The 14,949-nt window shown below is 26.6% G+C and overlaps 1 protein-coding gene across 1 annotated transcript in view; it reads right to left on the reverse strand.

The window, feature by feature from the left end:
• LOC107456154 (tankyrase) overlaps positions 1-14,949 on the reverse strand; it is a 37,803-nt gene that overhangs the window by 16,884 nt on the left and 5,970 nt on the right. The window contains exons 4-17 of the mRNA XM_016073938.4: positions 14,740-14,834; positions 14,028-14,094; positions 13,659-13,845; positions 12,133-12,254; positions 11,964-12,055; positions 9,831-9,909; positions 9,043-9,214; positions 8,878-8,954; positions 7,039-7,190; positions 6,355-6,421; positions 5,303-5,401; positions 3,387-3,480; positions 2,365-2,490; positions 1,371-1,480 (exon numbers count right to left, since the gene is read on the reverse strand). Of these exons, the coding sequence (XP_015929424.1) occupies positions 1,371-1,480; positions 2,365-2,490; positions 3,387-3,480; positions 5,303-5,401; positions 6,355-6,421; positions 7,039-7,190; positions 8,878-8,954; positions 9,043-9,214; positions 9,831-9,909; positions 11,964-12,055; positions 12,133-12,254; positions 13,659-13,845; positions 14,028-14,094; positions 14,740-14,834 (1,539 nt within the window). The remainder of the gene's footprint in view (positions 1-1,370; positions 1,481-2,364; positions 2,491-3,386; positions 3,481-5,302; positions 5,402-6,354; positions 6,422-7,038; positions 7,191-8,877; positions 8,955-9,042; positions 9,215-9,830; positions 9,910-11,963; positions 12,056-12,132; positions 12,255-13,658; positions 13,846-14,027; positions 14,095-14,739; positions 14,835-14,949) is intronic.

The raw sequence follows: 14,949 nt of genomic DNA on the forward strand, positions 1-14,949 counted from the left end.
ATTGCGTTTACCAAAATGTTGGCAAAAAAAATTTGGCAAAATCTATAATATCTGAACATTTCTAATTAATTATTAATAAAAACAAGAAGTCTATTTCAAAAAAAAAATAATAAAGTTTTGAACTTGAGCATCTGGCATTATAAAATTTTTAAATCAAGCAGTTTAACAAATAAATTAAATTGCAAACTGAATCTGAGTTATCTATTATTATTATTGAGTGAATCTTCTAGTATTAAAAGAGACTTTGAAGTGACTTGAAGAGAAAGAGAAATATTAGTGACTTTCCTCCCATTACATTTGATATAATGCAAAAACATATATATTATGACAGAAGAATCTTATTAATGAAAAAGAATTTTCCATTTATTTGATTCATAAAAATTAAAATTCAGTATTCCTCTGTTGCTAATCATGTGACTCACAGAATATATATTAAAAATGTGCTTATTTTTCATTTATTTATGCCAAACAAATAAAAGTAGCTTTATTGAAATACCTTTAAATTTATTTTTAAAATACAGATAAATGATAAAATGTAATGTTTACAATACTCGAAGAACATTGTTACAATAACATCCTGACTTCACAAAGTTGGAAAAATGGGTGTCTATTTGATAAATGTTTAGTTACCTAGGGACTAAACAAATAACATTTAATTAGGTATATGTTTAGAAGGCAATAGGCGGTTTTATTCTAAATTTGTTAAAATATTTAAAGTTATTAATTAAAGTTAATATTTGTTAAATATTTAATATATTTATTACTTATTTGTTAAAATATATAAAAGCTTTAATATTCGTTTCCTGCTTATTTTTATTTTTCCGTCATTTCTGTCAAAAAAATTAAATGAGCTTAAGGGAAATATTTTTAAGCTTTTATAAAAAAAAATATAGATAAGTGATAAAATGCAGAATTTGCAATCTTTGAAAATGTTGAAGTGTTACAGTAACATCTGCACTTCGCAAAACTGGCAAGTCCATTTAACAAATCTAGGACAAGAAAAAATACATCACTTAACCCACTGGCAGTTTAGCAAATGGGCAAAATTAGGAGAATGTTTCTTTCCAAAACACAATTTCCCTATCTAATAACAAGAAAAAAACCGGTTTTCCTATGCGGGGAAGACTGCAGATTAAAATATGACTTTTTACGTGCAGACCGTCAGTGAGTTAATTAGGTCGAGATTTAAAAGGCAACAGGTTCATTTTATACTAAATTGACTTTTATTTTTTTTATAACATTAAACAGTAATACCACATTCCACACAATTAAAAGCAAAAGCTTCAATATTCATTTCATGTTTATATATTTTTAACTGTCACAATGGTGAGCAAGCAATGTGCAATTTTCAAATTACTATAACAACTTACCCCATAAGAAGAGGCATTGTGCAAAGGTATCAACCCTCCCTTGTCTTGAGCATTAACATCTGCACCATGCTCCAGGAGGAACTCCGCTACCTCTAAATTATTGTAACCAGCTATATAAAAAGTAAATAAGTATCTATCAGCAAAATAGTGAACAATAGTTTTGATATAACATCATACTAGTAAGCAAACTAATTATTTAATACTGTGTATAAAATATAGACATCAGACTACTAGAATAAAAAATATTGAAATGGCAAGGTGATGCTAATTTGCCAACATCCTTGTGAGATATTTTAGAAAATTAGCACACAAAAATACTGAAAACACCCCTGAAAAATGACTGAATTCAGTAAAAATTCTGAAAAATCACATATTTAGAAATACTAGATGTTAAGAGAAGTAATATAAAGACAGCCTGTAAAGTTTTTCCATTCAAAGAAATTATGAAATTTACTCTATTTTTCGAAGTGCAAAATTCACAGCGATAAAAAAAATTAATTCAAACCATTCAACTTTTATTTGAATAACTCAGCAGTAATAGAAAGCTCAAAATTATAATATAAGGAAATATTTATAGATCAAATGTCTCCAACAAAGATACTTTTGACCATAAATATAATCTTTTCTCTCAAAATATAATGAAACATGAAGTCGAATATTAAACTGGAATTTGAACATGGCTACATCATCATCATAAGTAATGTGTCATTGAAATTATGAAGGTTATTTGAAACTAAGCATCAAAAGGTGAACAAAGTGAGAACTTATAAAACATGCAAAAAATATACATGTGAGAGGGTCCCTGATTACCATTTCCATCTAACAAGGAGTAATAAGAATGAAACCTACATTGATTTTTTTTTCAGCAAAATTTAGTAAGATGAAAGTAAATAATTACGTCAATACGTTCTTAAAAATTCAACGAAATTTTTAAAAATACAAGCCAAAATACTTTTAAGAGTTTTTGAATGCAAATAAAAGCAAATATGCTTACCTGCAAGATGAAGGGGTGTTGAATTGCGACCTTGAGAATCTCTACAATTAATATTTTCTGGAGACACCAATTTCAACACCCTACTTAAATTGCCTTTCTTCGCTGCATCCAACAAAGCTGAATCCCCTAAAATTATTCAAATATAAGAATGAGTTTCTTTTTTTTTTTTTAAATCCTACATCTTTATTCATTTCCTTTTTTGTTAAAAAAAATCAGCCAATTACTATTGAAGAGACTGGTCCTTAATTAATGGAGGAGCTAAGTATCTAATATACTTACATAGACATAGTGTTAATAGTTTTTTTTTACAGCCCCTCAAAACAAATAAATACCAATTAAAGTAAATGCAAGAATGATTTTAAGTAAATGTGAAAAGCATGCAATTGAGAACATTTTAAATTTTGCAATAAATAATGATTTTAAGATAAATAATATTTTTTCTTATTTACATAGATGTTATCCATTTTTACCTCAGCAAATTTTGTTTATATTTTAAAATCAGTATTGAAGTTTTCTGAAAAATACATAATATCTCAGTATTTACGCTACATTTCCCCCCTGTAATTTAGATTTCTTTTTTTAAGCTTTTCATTATTGAGTCTAAAATATGAACAACTGATTGTAAACAAGTTTAACTACTGCTTAAACACTGTCTAACTCAATTTAATAATTGATATTATTTCAGAATTTGAGGAGTTAATTTTAATTTTTTCAATTGATATTATATAATTTGTTTGAAACTTCATTTGGCATCAAAATATACACTGATAAAAACTAGTCAGGTAGATTATAACAAAAAAAAATTATTAATACATCAATTTTAAAAAAGAGATATTGATTATCTGTTTTCCCCTCTAATTTTCAAGTCCATAGAGTTTTATACACAAACTGTTTAAAACAAAATTTTTTAAAAAAATGCTAAATAAATCCTTAGAAAATATGTGTAAAAAGAATAGTTTCTTATATAGAATGCTCTTACTAAATAAAAAATAATTACAAAATAAATATAAAAATATCATTACCCCTAAGTAAATCAGCAACATCTTGATCACCTTCTTTGACTAAATCTAAAGGAGTATGACTATCACGATTCTTCTTAGAAGGATCAGCACCATGCTAGAAAATAAAAATTTTAATGAGCAAACAAAATCATAAAGACAAAAAATAATTTTAAAAAAACACAAAAATATAAATGAACCACATCATATTTATGTTTCCCAGTTCAACTTTTAATGACATAAAAATTGCAGCCTTCCAAAAAAGATGATGACTATAGTATTCCTAGAACAAGTATAAATTTTGGCTAATTTATATTTTTAAAAAAAACTGATTAGAAGACTAAAATGGAAATGAGACAAAACAAAAAATTAGTCACAATGATTGAAGTAAACAATTACTATATAACCAGGCAGGCCAACTTTTAGAAAAGCCAATCTATAGCAATAATCATGATTGACACTGATAAGTAAACCATAAGGTGAAACAATATTCTATGCTCAAAGTTATCAATTTTTTAAAAATAAAATGCATATATTTTATTATTTTTTACATTTAAAAATATTAATAAATGTAGTATAAATGAAATTACTCACAAAAGTAAGACCCAGAACAAAAGTTAAAAAAATATAACGTTATTTGTAATTCGCACCATTGAATAGTTGTTGTAGTTAGTTAACGTCGCACTAGAGCTGCACGATGGGCTATTGGCGAAGGTCTGGGAAACACCCCTGAGGATGATCCGAAGACATGCCATCACAATTTTGATCCTCTACAGAGGGGATGGCACCCCCGCTTCGGTAGCCCGATGACCTGCACGCGAAGTCGAACACTTTACGATAAAACAGTTTAACAAGGACCAATACCGCACTCCCTCGGTCCCTATGCAGACTGACAAGTGGTCACCCACCCGCACACTGACAGTAGCCAGTGACGCTTGACTTCAGTGATCTGCTGGGAACTGTGTCTTACCGATCAGTCCACTACGGGTCTCGCACTATTGAAAGGTAAGCAAATAATAACTAACAGAATTTAGAATTGATTATAAAACTTGTCAATTAAGCCTCTGCCTGTCTGTATAACTGAAAATAATTAAAACTTCTAAGAAAATGGGGGAGATAGAATAGCTATATTCAAATGATATGTACATAAATAGCAAAATATTGTGAAAATTATTGCTTATGACTTTGCTTATCAATAATTACAAAATAAAAAAATAACTTGAAAATGATTCAAGGAAAAAAATTAATGCAAATATTGTTTTTTTTCTGCATACATAATATTGAAAATATTGATGAAATTCAAAGATTTAATTTAACGATCATATTTATAATTTATGAAAACTCTTTAACAAAGAGATTAGTGAAAAAAATAATACTACAAATTAATATACAACATATCTAGGCATCTTCGAAAGTAAAGAAGTTTAGTCAATCAAATTGACAGCATAATTCAGAATGAAGCATTATTATGACAATATTTCAGAAATGTTATATAAATAGATCACTTAAGTATAAATGTAAATGATAAATTACCATATTTTAGCTAGTTACGCACAAAATATAACAACTTGAAATATAGCAAACTCATCATCTGGGAAAATTAATCATGTAGCTGATTTCAGATTAAATAATAAGTTCATGTGCATAAATTTAAAGAAAGAAAGAAATATATTTTATAATAAGACAACAAACAAAGACTGCTCATTAAATATGAATGCTAGCAAACTAAGCAACTTGAGAGAATTTCAGAAAATTATAGGAAGAATACACCAAAAAGAAAAGAAAAAAAATTTCTAGAAAAACAAATGGATCATAAAGTCAATTGGTATTAAAAATCAATTTATATTGTGATTAAAAAACAACTACTGAAAAATTCAAAAAAAAATATTTAATTTAAAAGTGAAAAAAATATAGAAATCAATTTTTATATTGTCTTAAACCTTTAAAAGCAGCTTCACAATTTCGTATTTTCCTTTTGCAGCTGCTTCATGAAGAGGTGTAAACTTCCACAGATCAGCAACATTTACATTAGCACCATACTAAAACAAAACAAATAGAAAAAAAACATCAGAATTATATTAGATTATTTGGTGGTTATTTAAGCAAATTTTCTCTAAAATTGAAAAATACGGTATGGATAATTTTATTCTTAATTTAATTTACACTGAAGTAAAAAATTAACATATTTTAGTTTCTTGTATACTAAAATCACATGCATTAATATACAAAGTTAAAACTGAAAGAAAAATAAATTCTTAATCATTCACAATAATGCTAGTCAGTTACAGAATGTGTGTGTCTTCTTTTTATTTATTTAAAAATTACAGCATTACTAGCTGGAAAAAAAATATTGTTTAAAATTAAGTAAGTAGAAAAATATAATTATAAAAGTTTGGAAATTCTGCATACTCAGAAACTACACACAATTCATTCATTTAAATTAAGTACATTCAGAGGAATTTCTTTAAAAAGTCATAAAAATCAACAAAACTAACTTAAAGGAAATCTAAAGCATATTTGAATATATATATTAGTTGTGTTGACTGTATTCAATTGTTCAGTATAAAGCAAAAGCACCAGAATGAGATTATACTGTAATTTAAAGAAATGATATCTTATTCTACATAAGTCAATAAAACGTCATTGAAAACTATTATCAGAACATAAAAAGTTCGGAGAAAGGGAAAGAATACTGTAAGGAGAAAGGGAAAGTATCTTTATATTTTGAGGATCATTTATTTTAACATGAAAGAAGCCAGGCTTTGGGAACAGTTTTCTGGTTTTTTTAAAACAAAATTTAATTAATTCAATTTTAAATAAATTAAATTATCAAAATAATGACAAAATTTTAAATTTTGATAATGATCTTTTAAAGAGGATTTTCATTTTGATAACATTTTATTTAACAGATAAAAATTATTCATAATAAAATTAGTAATTGGACATTGATTAGCCTAACACTATACTGAGAAGAATTAAATGAAAACTATACCTTTACAAGTAATTCAGCAACTTCATAATGGCCATATGAACATGCATTATGCAGGGGGACTAAACCACTAAAAAAAAAAGCACACATGTTTTAAGAAAATTATAACATTAAATGATTATAATTACAAGTTAATTATAACATCTGTAAACAAAATTCATTTATTATAAAATTGTCAATTAGGAAAAAACATAATCAAACACTGATTCCTTTTCCATATAAAAAAATCACTGTGTTAAGAAATGTAGAATTGTGAAATTACTATAATAAACAAGAAGACCCTAACAATAAGTACAGAATTAAAAAATCTAGCAAAATTTATTAATTTTGCACAAGTTGGAAAAAGGAAGATTTTTTTATTTTGAAAGTAAAATTCTCTCTTACAATAAATTTAAAAAAATATTGATATTTTAAAAAACTTTTTGAATTATAAATTGAAATGAATAACTTACAGAACTAAATTTAACATTTATTATCGTGGCGAAGGTAGAGCTATTAATTTAAAATTATGTGACAATACCCTTAAAGGTACGTTTTATTCCTGTCAGGTTGGATAAATAATAATGTAACATTCGTTTGAAATATTGTATTAAGAGTTTACAATATTGTATTAAAAGTTCTAGCAATGAAGAAAATAATATAAAAGTAAAAGTAATTTTTTTTTTTAAATAGAACTGAAAAACATACCCTTTGTCTTTTGCATGCACATCAGCACCATGCTGCAAAAGGTATTCTACAACAGAAACTCTATTGTAACCAGCTGCAAAATGAAGAGGAGTAGACTGCCTGCCATCCACATCTCTACAGTTTACAACAGGTAAATGGCTAGAGAGAATTTTCTGCAAACAAAAATGGAGTCTTTAGTTTTATTTTTATTTTAAATTCAAGTGTTTAGACAATTAAAGTATTAGTATGAGGAGACGAGTGACAAAAGATCTCTGGCACTCATCTCTGTGGCATCTAAACAATAACAACTTGCCCTCAATATTTTGTTTTTTTTTTCCAAACAAGTTTATAAACTAAAAAATCTGAATATTTTTTTTTAAAAAAAAAAGACACTTTTCTTAACATGACATTCAACCAAATATCCACTGAAATTCACCTCTCTTCTTAAGAGGATGCCATACCACGGGAGAATCCTTTCATTGCAATTTCTTTATCACCTTTTAAATTAAAATTTAAAGTAAAGAAAAAGTGCTGTCAAACAAACCTAGAGTAAGCCCTAAGTGAAGATACAAATACTAAAAAGAAATTTTCAAAATATTAAAATGAAAATAAATTATGAAAAAATAACTCAGGATTATGAAATGGAGATGTTCCCCTCCAATAATTTGTTTGCATTTTGAGATTTTGAAATATTTTTCCAGCAATTGAAGCTTTACAGCTTACTCTAAGTTTGCCTGAACTCCCTTTTTCTTTCGAAAACTAAACTCAGAGGCACGACAGCCCATAGAGGGCCAAGGCCTACTGTGCCCATCTCAGTTTTCTTGACCTTGGGCTGTGGGGTGCAGGAGCAGATGTTCCGGTCAGGTGGTCCCTTTTTCTTTCATTTATATTTGAAATTAGCAATGGAAGCATAAGAGAATTTGCAACCAAAAGTTTCCCTGTGGTATGGCACTCACTGAACTCAAGTGATGTCATTGTTTACACTGAGTTTAATTTTTCAATCCTTGATAATTATTTTTATTTAAAAATGAAAGAAAAAGAAAATTTCTACAAATTATAAAAGTACTTTTACTAACCTAAAAAGAAATATACTACTGATTACTTTAGAAGTGATCGTAATTAATAAGCAGAGAAGACAAAAATAATAGTAACGAAAAATGGTATAATACAGAATACTGATGTTACACAAGCAAACTACTAAACATCACTCCAAGAAATTACTGGATGATATCAACAAAAGATTACTTCATTATAAAGATTTTAAATAGGAAGCATAAATTTAAATACTTTAAAAAGAACTATTTGCACAAAATATATGAATTGTAACTTGCATTCTTGAAATTATCAAGAGCAAATTTTGATAATAAACTTTGAACTTATTTGTAAATGTAAGAAAAATCATAGGCTAATAAAGAAATAACTTATTGAAAATAAGATAAAAATTTTAATTCATAACACTAAATTTGAAACAAATTTATAAGGCAACATAATAAAGAGCTTTTACAAAACTAGATTAAAAGTATTTACAGGCATAGGAGTAGGAAAAGAACAAGAAGTCTGAAATACATATCAACTCTAAGCATGAAAAAAGGAATATAAAAAAAATTGTGAAGTTATTTTGCACAAAAAGAAAAAACATACTTGCATACTTATTTATCTATATGAATACATTGACAGTCTAAAACACTGTTAAGCTTTATAAATAAATAAAATACTAAACCTTAGAAATATAATTTTTGTCAAAAGTTTACCAAGTCGGAAATTCCACCAAAATACTTGCACATAAGAAACTAATAAGATTTATTTAATTCAAAATTTTTTGCAATATACGAAAATAAATTTTTTACTTAAATAGCTTACTTTGACAACTTCAGTATCTCCAGCTTTAGAAGCTTCTAGCAGTTGATATTCAATATCAATGTTCACCGTTGTTGGCTCTACAAATCAAGTAACAAATTAAGTTTATTGAGGTATGAAGATGTTAAGAAAGTTCAAATAAATGTAATGCAGAATGAAAACTCTTACCACTCAATAGTTTTTGTACATTTTCACTAGCAACTTGAGCGGCTGTGTAACCTTGCAAACTAATAATTGAAGGATCAACATCATAAGAAAGCAGGATTCTACAAGCTTGTACATTTCCCTCCCTTGCACAGCGATGCAGAGCAGTTTGTCCCAGACCATCTAAGGCATTTACCTGAAATGATATTCATTTAGAAGTTTCACTATTTCAGCCTATAATTTATGCAATAATTCAACCAATATCACCAAAATATTTAACCTCTAAGATTATTAAAAAAACTATACTTAATATTTCTCAAGATCTTGCTAAAACCCGATTTATGGTTGAAAAATGGAGAAAATAGAAACAAAGAGTAAAAGGAAATTCAAACAAAAATCTTTATCAAGAGTAGAAAAAATTGTAAAAGAATCTTACAAGCATGTTACTCAGAAATAAATGCTCATAACAGTAAGATCTATTTGAAACATACCTTAGTTTGCTATTTCATTTGTTATAACAATTGTTATTTCATTAAAAAAAAATCCATTAAAGTTTTATTATAATGCATTTAATGAATATAACATTATTTGCTCCATGCTTTAATTAATACCCAGTACAATGAAATTAGATTTAATAAAAGGTTAAGATAAAACAATTAAAGGTTAAAAATAAAAAATCAGAAGACAGAGCTATGAACCAATTATGGGCTGATGTCATTAAATAACATCAATTACATAAAATGATAAATATAAATACATCAAAATATAAGAAAATATATACAGTTACAAGACATTTCATGAAAATAACATACCTTAGCCCCATGCTTAAGTAAAACGTCTAGTACATCAAAATGAGATTTATCAGCTGCGATGTGAACAGGTGTTAAAAATCTAAAAATAGTAAGAAAAATATATTTAGGAGCTGGTAACTGCAAGTAAGCTGTTTTATTGACTAATACAGGATTATACAGAGATAGGAAGAAAAAATCTAAGGAGTATTCAAGGAGTCAGCAATTTTAATGACTTAACATATAATATGCTAATGATATTTTTTATGTCTTGGGAAAAATTACAAAAAAATATTGCCCCATTGGTAGAATAAATTTTTATATAAAATTGTTATGAAGTTTTATTCCTAATTCTTATAATAATTTATTACATGCCTGAAAACACACAATTAAAAAAAAGAAAGCTGAAATATATCAGAATTTGAAATTTATGATTTTTACGCTATTCCTCTTTAAGAATTAATGATGCAGTAAACAAAAATTAATTTATTATAATCATTTGATTATTTAAAAATGAATTTCATTTCAAAATTTTAATCTATGCTATTTTACTTAAATGTACTGGACATATTGTAAGGTCTTGAGGTAAGTCAATTTTTATTAATTTTCTGATAAATTCTAAACTTTAACCATTTTTTTTTATGTTAATGGTGTTTTGGGGAGTTATTGCAATATATTTATAAATAGGTTTTAAAATCTCAATGTTATAATGCAATATTATAATGCACCATAAAAGTAGAATCACGCAATTGAGTAATTTTTGACACATTCAATTAGCAACAATTAAACCATAAATTGATGTAGTTTGTCAATCGCTATTTTGACAGATTTTTAAAATCTTATGGCTTTAATATGATAATATAATGTACCGCAAATTTAGAACCACGCTTCTGAATAATAACTTTTTAACACAATTGATTGACAAGCATTCTACCACAAATCCAACTGGCTTATCAATAGTTTTTTTAGGTAGTTACTAATATGAATTTTTACATGGTTTTTAAAATCTCTATGTTATAATACAATATTGTTTTGTCCGGTAAAAATCTAAGTCACGCACTTATAAAATAACTTGTCTACGCACTCTATTATCAACAAATTAAAGGTAAATTTATGTGGCTTCACTGATACCATTTTGAGATAGAATTTGTATTTAAATTTCATTCACAGTTATTGTAATGGTTTTTGAAATTTTGATTCCTTTTTTGATTTAATACTGCAATAATCCCCAAATTCCGCATTTGAAAAATCACTTTATGGCGCGTCCTAGTAGATATGATCCACAGAAAGACAAGAAAAAAATATGGAATTTTTTGGCACTGTGTTCACCAGACTGCCAAAATTTAGAAACTTGCGATTGCTGTCCTGATAGCGAATTTCTGGATTTTGCCTCCATGGTATCCAAATTTTTATTCATATAACAGTAGAAAACAAATAAAAAAAATAAAAAAATGGAAGCCTGATAAAATCATAAAAAGGGAAAGTTATTGGAGTATTATAACTCCTGTATTGGAAATAAAAAAACTTAGTATCACAATAATCTAAGGAGTTTCTAACTGATATGCTGTAAATCTAAGTAGCTCAGAGTACTCCTTAGAGATTTTTCTATTTCTAAGGAGTATAAGTACCCCGCGCAAAACCTGCAAATATAATTTATTCTCAGTTCAGGTTATAACTTGGTTGTCAGCTTGTGCAAAAGGCGGTTTTCCTACATTAGTTAATACAGAGACTATGCTTAAAAAAAAATAGATTAATTTGCTTAAGCAATGCAGTTGAAGGGTTAAAGACTGACCAAATAACTCAATATCAAATAATTAAAAATCAACAATTAGTAGTAAAATCAGACAAGTAAACAATAATTAAATTAGTTTTAAAAACATAAAAATGTAGCAACACACTCCAAAACCACAAATTATATTAAAAATCTGTTGTTTCAAAATGCGATAATAAAATGAAGATAACTCAAAAAGTCCCCTTTACCTACATAAAGTTATCTTACAATGATATTTATTTCAGTCACTCATTCTATTTTGAATTTAGTTTCAATCCTTTTAAAGCCAAATATTTTAAATTTCCATAAAAACAAAGTAAATTTACATACTTAAAAAAATAATACTTAAACATATATTTTATACATAAAACAAACTAACAGCTTACTCTTTATTTTTTTCATTCAAACTAGCACCTTTTCGTATTAATATTTCACAGACTTGCTTTCTTTTTGGATAAAGAGAACTCACAGCGCAATGCTAGAATAGAAAAACAATTCTCAACACATGTAAGATCCCATATCAAAGAAAAGAAAACACAAGCAAAATTTTTTTACCAGAGCAGTATCACCAGTAAAAGGGTGTTTAAAATTTATCACATCGAGACATAAGAATTTCTTTACACGTTGAGGATCAGCAAGTCTTGAAGCTTCTAACAGACAGTGGCCTTTGAACTCATCTATATATATAAAATGCATGGAAAAATGTTCAATCAAAACTTGTAAGTGTTATTATTAACTTTTCAAAAAAACTGAAAAAAATAAAATCTAGCAACTTATCAATTTGACTGGATGAAACATTGTACACAAAAATGGCTTTAAAATACAAAATTTAATTTTAAAGATCAATCCTTTAAAATTAAATTTTGTATTGTAAAAAAAAATTTTAAAGATCAATACCAGCAAACACTTAACTTTAAATAGCTACCGTAGTGTATAATTAAAACTACGCTATAAGCAATAGACTTGTAGAAAAATTTATCATGGTATATGTTATAAAACTATAAAGCGATTTAGGGAATGATTTACTGTGAAATATTTCGTCAAACTTCTTAATGTTCTACACCATACAAAAAAAATTAGCAGGAAGAACAATTATCAGACATTAAAAATATCATAGAAATATAAATGGAAGAAAAATGAATAGGGGGGAAGTTAGCAACACATGTTGAGAAAAAGATGAAGAGTAAATAGAAAACATTTTTAAAAAATATGAAAAAAGCAACAAAAATTTTTTAACCATTATTTTATTTTTCATTTTTCTGTAATATTCCTTATGCTTGATAAGGGAAGGGTTGCTCTTCTAGAAATGCTCAGCTGAATTTTTTTAAAGAAGTATTAACAAAATTTTTCAATTTTAATCCTTCAATGACAATTTATAGGTTAAATAATCATGAACGAAACATGAAGTAGATTTATCTTCCTCAACAGAGTACAACAAATTATTGTAAAACAAATTAGATAATTTAATACTAATCATTTGATACAAGAATAAGCACAGCATTAGAAATATTTTCATGCAAAAAATATCACACTAACAACATCAAACTCAACTCAGTTAAAAATGTTCATTTCATATGAAATTTCTTTTAAAGAAATATTAATATAAACATATTGCAAAAAGATAAATGAAACAAAACAACAAAATTCTAATCATATACAAGGAATAATCAAATTATTTATTAATTACTAACAAATTCCTTTCTTCAAAAAGGAACAAAAAAAATTCTAATCGTGAACTAGAAATTATCAAATTATTCATTAACTACTAGCAAATTCTCTTCTGCAAAAAAGAACAAAATTCCTACAAAAAGAAATGCTTGCAAAAGAATTTTACTATTCTTGTACAAACTAAACATATTCTTTTTCCTATGTAACTAAATGCTAGACAGTTTTCAAAAGAAAATCTAAAATTTTTGCTTGATAGTGAATCATTTATTTGACTTTTATGAAAAATCACTTCATTAGATATATTTTAAACAAACTGCCATAAATTAAGTAAATTTACAAAAATAGTACACAAAAAAGTTATTAGAAATAAAAAATAACAGGCCTATTACAAGAAGATGGAATAGATCACTTACAAGACAGTCGCTCAGGCAACTCTCTAGCTGAAGCAACATCAATTGCACTTTTAGAATGACAGTTAAGAAGGGTAGGATCAGCTCCATGACTCAAAAGTAATGAACAAACTTCAATACGAGCTTTTGAAGCAGCTTCATGCAATGGAGTGAATTGCCATAAATCCATAGCATTCACATTAGCTCCATGCTAATAAATATAAAAACATTTAAATAAACATTCTTATTAACACATGAGTAAGTGTGAGAGAAATTGTCACTAAGAATACAAAATGGTTTGTAACAATAAAAACACACAAATGTGAAATAGCTTTCGCAATTGAAAAATTCTAATGGCCAATAATTTAATGAATAACAAAAATGAAATCTTACTTTAATTAAAATTTCAGTAACTTCAAAATGTCCATATGAACAAGCATTATGTAATGGTACCAAACCACTAAAAGAGAAAGAAATACACTTTATATTTAGTATGGGCTAAAACTTGTTATTTCTGGATTATCATGTAACATGTGAAATAAAAAAAACACTAACACCTAATTTTTCATTATTATTGAGATTAGTCACAAAAAAAATCTGAAGAATACTATTCTACAGTCTACATTAAAATTTAGCCTAAGTATTTATTTAAGCTTGTTCCTATTTACAAGCTTTATTTACATTGGAACTATTTATGCAAAGAAAAAAAAGAAAAATATATACCGCTATGAAACTAAAAAAAATAGCAAAGTAATGAAAATTCAAGATTTACATGTATATCTTTATGTATATCTTATCTTCAATCTTATGTATCTTCTTTCCTTTCTTTCTCATATAATACAGAAAAGTTACAAACTAAGTAATATAACAATAAATTTATTGCATCCTATCAAATTATCTTAACTTTAGTTCATGTGTATTTAAATTTAGTTCAAGTCAATTAAATATAGTGTTTGTTGTAAAATTTGTTTAAGCAGTATTTTATATAGAATATATATTGAATATACAATTAAATATATATCATCAGCATTATATAGGCAAAACATCTTACAATGGTTTTATGAGACAACTTCCAAAACTGTAATAAAATTTAAATAAAACTAACCCTTTGTCTTTAGCGTGAACATCTGCTCCATGTTGTAACAAAAGCTGGACAATACGAATTCTATTATAACCAGCAGCAAGGTGTAAAGGTGTAGACTGTAAAAATATAAGTTTAATTAGATTTATCTTAATAATATAATGCTGTAACTTTCTGAATAAAAATTGTTTGAAGTATAAAAGTTATTCTTTAGGGCTTAGAAATGAAATTTAA

This window comes from Parasteatoda tepidariorum, chromosome 10 (genome assembly GCF_043381705.1).
Source record: "Parasteatoda tepidariorum isolate YZ-2023 chromosome 10, CAS_Ptep_4.0, whole genome shotgun sequence".
NCBI lineage: Eukaryota > Metazoa > Arthropoda > Arachnida > Araneae > Theridiidae > Parasteatoda > Parasteatoda tepidariorum.